Source organism: Anastrepha ludens, chromosome 5, assembly GCF_028408465.1.
Source record: "Anastrepha ludens isolate Willacy chromosome 5, idAnaLude1.1, whole genome shotgun sequence".
In the NCBI taxonomy this organism is placed as follows: domain Eukaryota; kingdom Metazoa; phylum Arthropoda; class Insecta; order Diptera; family Tephritidae; genus Anastrepha; species Anastrepha ludens.
Window position 1 is genome coordinate 12711179 of NC_071501.1, and position 12385 is coordinate 12723563.

General features: G+C 35.3%; 1 protein-coding gene across 1 annotated transcript in view; it reads left to right on the forward strand.

Annotated features, from left to right (window-relative positions):
- The first annotated feature begins 2806 nt into the window (after nucleotides 1-2806).
- Nucleotides 2807-12385, forward strand: part of LOC128863581 (uncharacterized) — a 294071-nt gene continuing 284492 nt past the window's right edge. Inside the window, exons 1-3 of the mRNA XM_054102812.1 lie at nucleotides 2807-2886; nucleotides 4978-4990; nucleotides 5071-5298. Of these exons, the coding sequence (XP_053958787.1) occupies nucleotides 2807-2886; nucleotides 4978-4990; nucleotides 5071-5298 (321 nt within the window). The remainder of the gene's footprint in view (nucleotides 2887-4977; nucleotides 4991-5070; nucleotides 5299-12385) is intronic.

Consider the following 12385-nt stretch of genomic DNA (forward strand, 5'->3'; position numbering starts at 1 on the left):
GAGAATGAGTTAACATTAACATAACATAACACAACATAACACAACATAACACAACACAACACAACACAACACAACACAACACAACACAACACAACATAACATAACATAACATAACATAACATAACATAACATAACATAACATAACATAACATAACATAACATAACATAACATAACATAACATAACATAACATAACATAACATAACATAACATAACATAACATAACATAACATAACATAACATAACATAACATAACATAACATAACATAACATAACATAACATAACATAACATAACATAACAAATTACCCCGTATTAAAGCACTTATCAACAGCTTTGATTTGATACCCATATTGTACATACACAACCAAAGGTTACCCGTGTCCACGTTTTGACCTATATCTCGAGACCTCTGTACTAAAGCATTCACCAACAGCTTTCATTTGATACCCATATTGTACATACACGTCCGAAGGTTACCCGGGTCCACGTTTTGACCTATATCTTGAGACCCTATCTACCAATAGGTATTCAAACTATACGGAAATCATCTTCAATACCTACTTAACAATGTGTGTAAGTTTGGTTTAATTCGGTTCAAAGACACGGCGGGTTCACGTTTTGGCATATATTTCGAGGCTCTAGTCATCAATAGGTATGAAAATTACCCCGTATTAAAGCACTTATCAACAGCTTTCATTTGATATCCATACTGTACAAACACATTCTAGGGTCCACGTTTTGGTCTCTATCTCGAGACCCTAGTCACGGAGCGGCATGAAAAATACTCTGGACTAAAGCAATCACCTACAGCTTCCATTTGATACCCATATTGTACATACACATCCGAAGGTTACCCGGGTCCACGTTTTGACCTATATCTCGAGCCCTATTTCCAAAATAAAATATAATCCATGTTACTCGTGGAGGATGTAGCTTTCGAATGGTGAAAGAATTTGCAGTTCATTCAATGCAATGAGCAAGGTAACTACATATGAGCAAGGTAACACTAATGAGCAAGGTAACACTAATGAGCAAGGTAACACTAAAGAGCAAGGTAACACTAATGAGCAAGGTAACACTAAAGAGCAAGGTAACACTAAAGAGCAAGGTAACACTAAAGAGCAAGGTAACACTAATGAGCAAGGTAACTACATATGAGCAAGGTAACACTAAAGAGCAATGTAACACTAATGAGCAAGGTAACTACATATGAGCAAGGTAACACTAATGAGCAAGGTAACCACACAGTTTTTCGTGCGTGCAGCCTGTTAAATCGAATTATAAGACGTTTTCACGTCAAAATATAATCCATGTTACTCGTGGATGATGTAACTTTCGAATGGTGAAAGAATTTTTAAAATCGGTCCAGTAGTTTTGAGCCTATTCATTACAAACAAACAAAGTTTTCCTCTTTATAATATTAGTATAGACAACATATCTTATATGGTATATGGTAAATATTATATTAAAATACATTTTTTCCTTCATATATAATAAAAAAATTAATAATTATAACATTAAAACAACAGGTATTATTAACAAACTTGGTTTTATTTTAAATTCTTCAAGTGAATCAAATTAATAATAATCAATAAGAAGGCATATGCAAATACAAATACGTGAATTTCTATATGTACATATGCGCAATGAGCAAGGTAGCTACATATGAGCAAGGTAACACTAATGAGCAAGGTAACACTAAAGAGCAAGGTAACACTAATGAACAAGGTAACACTAAAGAGCAAGGTAACACTAATGAGCAAGGTAACACTAAAGAGCAAGGTAACTACATATGAGCAAGGTAACACTAAAGAGCAAGGTAACACTAATGAGCAAGGTAACTACATATGAGCAAGGTAACACTAAAGAGCAAGGTAACACTAAAGAGCAAGGTAACACTAAAGAGCAAGGTAACACTAATGAGCAAGGTAACGACACATTTTTTCGTGCGTGCAGCCTGTTAAATCGAATTATAAGACGTTACCACGTCAAAAGAAGAATCCTAACTAGCGACCTGTGTTGTTTTACTACCATTGTTCTCGTGTGATGTGATATTGTTGCTGTTTTTTGTTTATTTTATCTTTTAGTCTGATCCATTTCGTGAGACCCAAATATAACAGCAAACTTTTTATCTCTATGTTCGAGATTCAATTAATTTGCTATAGGAAAGGCGTACCGAAAGAGCGCACCGAAGTCTTGCTTTAGCGAGGCGTGTAAAGCGATTAACTAACAGATTGTAACGATATTCACATTGTTATCTCTCTTTAACCACAATTTTAACGATTTTGCTATTCGGCAACCCATTTCATAACAGCAATAAAGACAAAATCAGCTGTTAGGTTAACCTGTCGCCTATCGCAAACGAAACGACAACAATTTTGTTGCGGTTAAATTAAACCAGAAAACAAGATTTAGTGGTTTGCATTAAAACTTTGAAATTATATTAACAAAAACTTCTTAAAACAACGTGAATATGTCTTTCGAGTATTGGAGTTATGACTTTTCATGTCGAGAGGCGGTAGTGACCCCACAAACAGTGAATCAATGTTTGCTCCGAGATGCGGACAGTACTCTCCACTTGGCTGCAGGGAAGTTCGAATAAATATTCCTTTTAACTACAAATTTTTTAGAGGACCTAATTTTTCAACTTGACGGTCCTCTTCGAGGCTCCAGAATAACAGCGATTTCGACTGAAAAAATAGGTAAATCTTGTAATCTTGAAGCTAATTCGAAATTCTGGATTTACTAGGAGTAATACTAGGTTTTAGCTGCACTGCCCGTAGTTGAGCGATGGGGATTATAACCATGAGGCAGTCGTCCATTAGTCGTAGCGTAGATCGCGTAACAGATGCAATCAACCGCTCCATGTTTTGCGCAAAGATGAGGTAAGCGGCAAGCAGCAAAAGAAATTTGTGATCGAATTGCTTCGCTGTGGCGCGGCGCCTTTTAAAAGCTGTCGATGATATCCTAAAGCTTTATATATGTAAAAAGTTTTAAGTAAATATTAATTTGAAATAAAGAATTATTTTATTTTAGATCCTTTGTCCAAATATAATCGAAAAACATTAAAGATTTACTTTAACAGCTTGGCTAGTTTGTCTTTTTGTTATTCTTCTTCGCGTTATTCGCTCATTTTGATATTTCATTTGACAAAGATGCCACTCTCTAGCAATTTGAATAAAAAAACGAAGACAGCTGTTTAGTTTTAGTTTACATAAGTTTGTGAAAATCACAATTGTAAATCCATCGACAAGTAATGCAGACAAAAGTAACAATTGTCGAATCGTTAAAAGTTGGTGAATCGCACTACGAAACATTCGCATAAGTAGTGGAAGAGACTTTCTTTCACCCTCTCCGCCTGACAGCTTCTGCAGATGGGATTGAAAGGAGAGTTAAGTTTGGCTGCATGATCCTCTACCTTTCAGTGACCTGTAAGATTTGCAGTGGTGCGTGAAATGTTTGAACAAAAACAACCTAACCTTACAGATAATTCGTCCTCTGAATCTTGTGCGACGGCCTTGTTGTAGTAAATGTAGTTCTTTCGGCTAAGTCATAGTAATGTGAGGCAATGGATGGTTTTATTGACTGACGTAGCAACTTATACCGCTGTTATGTGTGCCGAACCTTTTCTTTCTAGCTCATCTGCTATGTCATTACCCTCTATCATAGGGATGACCGTAAAACCATGACAGAATAATTTGAAACCTATGACCAAGCAATTCTAGTTCCTCTCTACAATGTAAAACTAGTTTGGATAAATGGAATTGGAATTTAGGGCCTCGATAGCTGCTTCAATGTCTGAAAAGATAGCTACTCTTGCGCCAATTTCTTTGTAATGTTTGGTGACTTCCATGCTTCTCTGATTGCTAATAGTTCCACCTGGAACATGCTAGCATAGTCTGGAAGTCAGGAATTGATTTGGGTAAGTTGAGCGGCTCCGAATAGAAACCAGCTCCCATACCATAGTTCATCTTAGAACCGCCAGTGTAGATTTCAATATCGAATAAGAAAGGATAATTTGATGTTATTCGATGTCTATCATCAAAATATACGAATTAAAACAGAAAATCAGAAAAAAAGTGCGTGTAGCGTAGTACACATAACAGAAGTGAAATTTTCAAGGCAGACAAAGAAAGAGGGAGAAACCCGGGAGAGAATGAGAGAGAGAGAGAAAGAGTGTATATATAAATAAATTCACAACATTTGCAGAGAATACAAATAGACAAAATTGACAAAAAACGGAGAAGGGTTGACCGATGTAGGTAAATGCCGGACACAAACCGTGGCAACAATGCGCACTACTCCGAGCGTTTATCTCCCGCATAAACGCAGCGATTCCAGGGCCGCAGCAACGGCACAAATTACCACAGGCAATACCACGACCGCAGCAACGGCACAAATTAACGCAAGGCAATACCAATATATCCGACGCCGGAATGGATAGCACTTTATAGTATGCACAAGCACTAGCCCGGAAACGGAAATAAGTGCCAAAAAGTAGGCACCAAAAATAAACGCCATACAAATTGGGACCAAAAAACGCGCCAAACAGTAGGCACCAAGGAAATTTAACGCCAAAAAGTAGGCACCAAAAATATATTTTCTACAAGTTTGCACCAACCAACAAGCGCCAAAAAGAAGCAGGTAAAAGCTCAGGAAAAATAGCCTAAAGTGTTTCTAATATATACATATATAAGGTATAGCTCTTTCTCTCCTTTTCCTCTACGTTACATCTTTTTTCTCTCTCGCGGAACGAAAATGCCCAAAACGTGCATGGCCTTGAAATTTTACTCTCCATTCTCGCTAAGAAGTTTCACTTCAAAAATGTATTACTTATATACATAAATTCGGCAAAAGAGAGCTCCCATAGACAAATAAAAGTAATTGATAGTAAAAAGAAACTCATCAGCTCGAAATGTGTCAAATCCCTGTCTTGTGAAGATATAAAATTTTCATAAATTTGTCACATTTTCTAGATTATATCTTTTCGTTAATCTTAAATACTGCCAATGCAATTTATTTCTACATATTATTTTTTACCAATTTTTCTTTGCTCTCTTCCATTTCAGCTCATGCGCGTCTTGCGTAATTTCAATATTACAAAAATCAGCGATTTAGAATTGATCTCGAATAGTACGGACCGTTTGGACATCACATTTCATTTCTTTGGCATAAAAGGTGACTCGAATCGCATACGCGAAGCCATCACACGCATGGTGGAACGCGGGCGTATTGGTAATATTACGCTGGTCTCCAATTATCATCTCTTCGACGAAAACCCACCGTTGAATTTATTGGTGAGTAAAAAGTATTTGAAATACTTTTTTTTCTAACAAACTATCGGAAATAAAAACTAGTTTTAATCGTAAACTATCATTTATGCATTTTGAAAGCCCCACTTAATAGTTTAACACTTATGTAATGCCAATAATTGCAGAGCTCTGTTGTTAACAGAAACAGCGTCTCGAGACCGCTGCTCTGCTTTTGCTCTGTGAGAAACATTTGTTATGGATTGTCTTCTCTTTGAACATGGAATATCGGTGATTCGGCAAAGGCAATATGTAATATTGGGTGTATAGTGAAAGAGAATTTCAGTAGCAGGCCGATGGCCCCATCCATAGATAATAAGCTGCGAAACTCTTTCGTATTGTGTGAGAGCGCGACCAATAACTCGTTTCAAATTTGGCAGCATTGCCAATTACTGAGTTGATGAAAAGTAAACAGTCGAGATGGTGGGCTGTCAGAAGTAAGAAACCAAAAATAACTGACGAAAACAGTTATTTATAATTATTTGCTTTAAGGGCCACGGCTCATTTGAAATGGTGTTTCTTTAAAAGCGTGTAAATACAATGTTCGTCCAAAAAGTTGTCTTCCAAAAAAAGATATGTCGACACGGCGACACGGATTCCGGGACTCACAGGCGTCTGAGATCAAAAGTCAATAGGTTCTTGCTTGTTTAAAAACACAAAAATAAAACAAAATCTGACAAAATGCCGGACGTTCAAAGATAAAAAACCATTTTTGAACCTTTTTTGTGCTTTAAAAGGTAATGAGAGCTAATCATAATTAAAAGGAAATAGTAGCAGGAATCATTTTTTTTTCATTTTAATACGCGATATTAAAACTGTATTTATTTTTTTTTTTGTTGTTATCTATAGTAAAGTAAAGCATTTTGTTTTATTTATTTTGTGTGCCAATATAATTGCAGTCAGGATTAAAATTGAAGATATTTATATAAAACAAAATGTTTTTCTTTTGGTTCAAAACTTGAGTTCCTTTATATCTACGTATAAGTAATTGGCAGGAATTACAGAAATTCTGTAAATAATTTTTTTATTTAATTGTTTATTTATTTATTTATTTCTTTGTTTATTTATTAAGCCAATGAATATAATAAGTTCTTAATGACTAAGCAGTAGGCCAGTCGATTTGTGGGGAGGCAAAAAAATCGCCCATTGCTCTGTGAAAATCATATTCTAGGGATCAAAATAAATGGGTCAAAGTGGGATTTTTCGTTCGACCCAAATTGGGAGACATCAGAATTCGTTTTAGAGATATGGTTCCTTCGGCAAAAATTCTTATTTTGATCCCTAGAGTACGATTTTCACAGAGCAATGGCGATTTTTAAATCGACCCGCCCTACTAAGCAGGGATATTAGTACAATACAAAAAGGAAGGTAAAAAAATAATTTATAATACATAAAGAATTCAATTGGCGATGGATTTCATAATGAAAAATCTAGCTTAATAAATTTAGAGATTTTGTTAAGTTCAATAAGGGCATTTCAAGCATAAAGAGATTTAAGAGAGCATTTAAGAGACCAACATAGAAAAAGTCCGAACTGCAAAAACCTCTGGCCAGAATATTAAAGAAAATCCTATCAGGAAGCAACGAACAGTCATTAGCATGACGGATCAAATCGAAATTAAAGACAGAGATAGGATTATTCTCCTGTTCTGCCATGATTTTACGCTAGTCAATCAAATTAAATCCAAGAAAATGAATCAACCCGTTCACATATGGCAGATAAGTTGCAAAATTGACAATCAGCTATCAAGACTATTAGGAAAAGTCTTTTTCTTAGAAATTTGTGGAATATTTTAGTATTTTTGTTTTGTTTAATTATTATTAACGATATGAAGAAAGGGCTTGTTAATTTAATTGCGCAATTCGCTGCTAGTAATAGACAGCTGGACGCAATCCTTAAACGACGTCTATTGAGATTACAAAAAATTGTGGTAGCATACAAAATTCGATACTACATTTTATTATAAGCAATAAAGGGTCAAAGCGGTTATGGACACACGTTGTCTTCTGTAATATAAATGCATAATTAAAAATATCTAAAAAAAAACTTTATTATAATTACGTCTATAAACATATTTTCTTTGCCGGAGTATATTTTATTTAGTTTTCACATTCACATTCTCTCTACATTCGTAATAGTAATTATCTTTGACACAGAAAACACGGGGTTTGTACCGAAAAAAGTATCTTCATTACCTGAGATTATTTTAAAAAGTCGATCTTGGGAGAGAAATTTTGTATGGGTAATCGCGTTTTTATCCCGCACTGCGATAAATACGGAAATAACTCGTAGCAGCAGTGGGCACACGAGAATGCTTTATATTACATTCAAAAAATAAATACCATAAAATTATCCACCAGATTATAATAAAAAAAGTCATTCTAATAATATTTCAGTTTTGTATTTTCATTTTAAGTTATCAAGCTTTTGAGAAAACACCCGACCGCTCGGGAAAAATGCTTTAAATCTGCTTTTTAATTCAAAGATGTTTAATGAATTTCGATATTCTACACTTTTTTGCAAAAAAAAACAGATTTTACTTACGTTTTTTTTCTTGCACACAATCACTGTCACTTGCTTTGCAGCAAAATCTAAAAAATGACTGTTTGCAAAAAGAACCTTGCAAATGCATGCAAGAATTTTTTTTTCGTCCAATTTATATAGGGACTGCAAAATTGCCTTTTTTATTATAGTATTGTCTCATCATCATCATCAGCCAGCGCTGCAACCCGGGCTGGGTTTTAGCTTGATCCACTTTTCTTTTCAGGCTTCTCTATCATTTCTATATTACCTTCGACGCAGTCTTGCTATCTTTTGCGCGGCATTCGCCTTTTTCTCTCCGCTATCGGCATAAAATCCATAATGGTTTTTTCGGCGCGAGAAATTGAAATTTCAGCAAACGATTGATTGTACAAGTTCCAGTTTTTCCAACTGTGTGCCAAATACGAAAATAGGTTATAAAACAACAAAACTATCGGGTGAATAAAAAGTCCCTCTAATTTCAAGTGCCCTTGAACAGCCTCTTTCAGTAAAAGTGATATAACTCCCTCAATTTTGCTCTGATTGCTTTGCAACTTCTTGATTTAATGAACTTGACTATATCTTTTCCGTTGCTTAGACTGAGCAGTTCAGAGTTGCTTCGCAGCCAATACTCGCCTCGCTCATCTCGCTTCGGGCCGAAGATTTTGCGCAGTATTTTCCTTTCAAATACATTTCATATCATTTTGTGCTTGAAAAGTGTGGTTTTTGAAAACAAAGTTTTTCTTATCAAAAGTAGCTGCCAAAAGCCTGATAGATTTCTGACTGGCAAAAAACGATAGAACTAACCATTAAAAAAGCAGTTTGAGGGTCACGCCACTTTAATAAATGCTTTAGTGAAAATCACTTAAGTGGGAGGAGGATGAGGTGATGAGGAGGGTACCTCTGCTTATATGTCATAAACACGAACGTAAACCTGATTTATGAACAAAAGCCGCAATTAATTGCACAGTCACTTTGAAATACTTCGAACGTAAGTGTTGCCATTCAAAGTGTGTGTTAATGTTAATGTAAAAGTTAATGTTAATTCAATGCAAGTCCATATATACACACATTTGTGTGTGTTTGTGTGCCCTCGTATCCATAAGTGTTAATTAATTTTGCCATTTAAAGCATATTCTGGCATTTAAAGCGATACTTTCGTTCAATAAAAATAGCGAAAACGATAAAAAATCAATTAACACTTTTCACTTGCTTTCACTACACACATACATGCATACATACATGCACACTTAATGCATAAATACACACATACATATACACATATACAACCACATATACAACCACATGATTAAGAGAATAAAAAGGTTTTAATTTTCTGCCCATACGCCAATACAAGATTATCTGTTTAATTATACGTTTGTATGCAAATATTTATGTACGTAGATGTACCACTGCGCTCCACCTGCAGTTGTGTATGTAGTGCGTGTGTGTGTGTATGTGTTTTCAACGTGCCAGACATTCAATATTTACGCGCTGTTTTATTCTATAATTCTTCACAACTGTCACTCAATAGTTTTAATTAAAAGTACTCGCATGACTGTCACTTATCTGAACAAAAAATGCGGACGAAAACATGAAATGCATACAAAATTATGCAATATTTACATGGCACTTCGCCGTGGGAAGCAAAAGTCATTTTGGTCTACACGAAAAATATTTATCACCGGCAAAAAATGGAAATTTATTTTGATGAATCGCCCTAACCGCTATTTGTTCGCACCGCTACGATTTCTTCTGACATAAACTCCTTTGCAAAAGTAAAAATGCACCACTAGTTTTTTTATAAAAATAAACGCAAAGTTTCAAACTTTGTACAACAATTTTGCAAAATTTTGAAAAATTTCATAAAAACCTTCAACTTTTTAACCAGAACTTTTAGAGTATTCTTGGGAACGCAACGAAGCCATTGATATTTTACCGAAAAAATTTTCGGACCGTGTTATCTCTCCAAAAGGTGATCACAATTGGTCACCGAGATCTTGTTATTTAACACCTTTGAGGCCACGTGAAAGAGAAGGTCTACGCCAACAGCCCAGGGTCGATTCAAGACCTCAAAGATGCAACTCGTGAGGCTATCGAGGACATAGAGCAGCCACTTTGCAATTCGGTTATGGAAAATTTCGTGAAAAGGATAAGCGTGGTCGTAATGGTCATTTACCTGATGTTATTTGCCACTATTAACGGCATACCTTCCTCTCTATAATGAAATAATCATCCGATCATTTATATTAAAAAATAGCATTTTTCTTTGAATATCAAAATAATACCTCTTATTGGAGAACCCTTTATATGTATATAATTGGCGCGTACACCCCTTTTGGGTATTTGGCCAGTTTCTACAGTTCAAGCCGGCTCCGAACGACAGATATTTTTTATGAGGAATTTTTTCATGGCAGAAATACACTCGTAGGTTTGCCATTGCCTGCCGAGGGGCGACCGATAGCGGAAAAAAACTTTTTCTTCATTTTGGTTTTTCACCGAAATTCGAACTTACGTTCTCTCTGAACTCCGAATGGTAGTCACGCACCAACCCATTCGGGTACGGCGGCCGAAATTAACAAAATGCATTAAACCAACAAGTTGCTTCAGAGCAGACTCAGGAGTGTAAAGGGTGAGCTCCTGTGGTATCACAATGGCACTCTTCAGAATTAAGTATGTCGGGTAACCGCCACTGAACCTAACCTAACGTGAAAGTTCCTTCCCTGATCATCGTGCTTTTAGTAGAATTTGGGATTTAGGTCACCGATATGCTTCGAATTTTCCATTACGCAAAATACTAGTGTGGGCAGCACGAGATCAGCGTTGATTAATAACCTTGCGCATTAACACTTACCACCTTCACCCCGGATGTGATAGAATGATGTGCACACCTACAAATGTAAAGAGTTCATAAATATCTTCAAACATTTACGAGCGTATCATCAGCAGAGCGTGTAAAAGTAATTTCATATTATTCATGAATCAACAAACAACAGCTCATTAAAATTGACCGTACAGAATATTGGACTACACATAAGCCTTTTTACTTTTATTATTTCTATAAATGGATATCCTTTTACAGCAGTTGTTATACACTTGATAGATCAATCAATCAAGTGCATACAAATATTGCACTTACACACGCACACATACACATGCATGTAAACCATATTTGACCAATAACGCAAAGGTAGCGCGTAGCGTGCGGAATGGCGAGGACACGCACAGGAAAGCAACAATGCAATGCAACTTTGTTATTGTAAACTCGCATATATCGCTATACAAACAAACACTGATGAAACATAATAATACATATATATGTGTGCATGTATGTATGTGTGTATGTATGCATAGTTGGCCTGCAGCTCAATAGTATTGAGTAATTATGGGCAAATAATTGTGGTAGGCAGCAGCAGCAGATGAGCGCAATTTTCACAATTTTTATTATTCATTTTTTAAGTTATGCACTGCAGAATTTTATAATAAAAATACCATTGTTATTTATGGGTATTGTATGCATATTTTATATTTAAATGAACCGTCATATAAATAGATGTGGCTGTGCTGCGTTTTATACTTTCACAAGCAGCTTAAATGTACGCAACTCAATGAAGGTCAGGTATTCAAGTTTTTATCTTTATATTTTTTTGTATTTGTTTTTTTTTTTTTTTGTTTGATACAAAATTACATCTAAAGTGCAAGTAAAGGCAAATATTTATTAATTTTATCTTTCATAGCGAGATATTAAAGGATTTTAAACGCTCATGAAGCTTTCAGCGAGGATCTGCGATAGTTTTTTCAAGATGCTTGACTCTCACAGTCAATCAGTCAGCTTTTATCAAATTAGATCTGCAAACAACTTCTGTCGATCAGTGTTGAACCAAGGATTATTTCCCCAGGTAGCACAAAACTTAGGTAGCGGCGGTGCACATATGTTCACCAGATAAATCAAAATCTTGCTGTAGGGTAACCAAAATCCTGTTGTTTGAGACGAAATGCGGACAAAAATAATTCTTAAGGGAGGAGCCTGCTTTAGAGGCTTCAAAAAATCGATTTTTTCGTGGATTTTTTTGGGAAAGAAAGAAATATTCGATTAAAACGAAACTTTTAGGTTTTATTGTTATATATTTCAACAGTCTTCTCAAATTTTTTCATTAAAACATATGTCATATTATGCCTGGTACAAGCATATTTGCCGAGGCGCCTCGAGTGTGCATGTGTCGTGCGGCGGGAAAGATGCAGGTGGCAATTTTCATCTGAAACCAAAAACCCAAACAAATTTTAATTTTAGTATAACGTAGCTTTCAGTTAAAACAGGAAAATTAAACAAAAGTGAGAAATTCAACAATTTTTCGTTAATTAAAAAAAAAAAATTCATTTTTTTGGAAAAACAAATTCACTTTAGATTGTTTAAAAAGTGGGTTAATCATAACTTTCTTAAGGTTTTTTAGGATCAACTAGAAGAAAATTTAATTCCAAATACAATCAATGTTATCTCGTTTCGATAGGACGTTTAACTTTTTCCCTCTCTTTCCCGCCAGTTAGGAAAAATTGT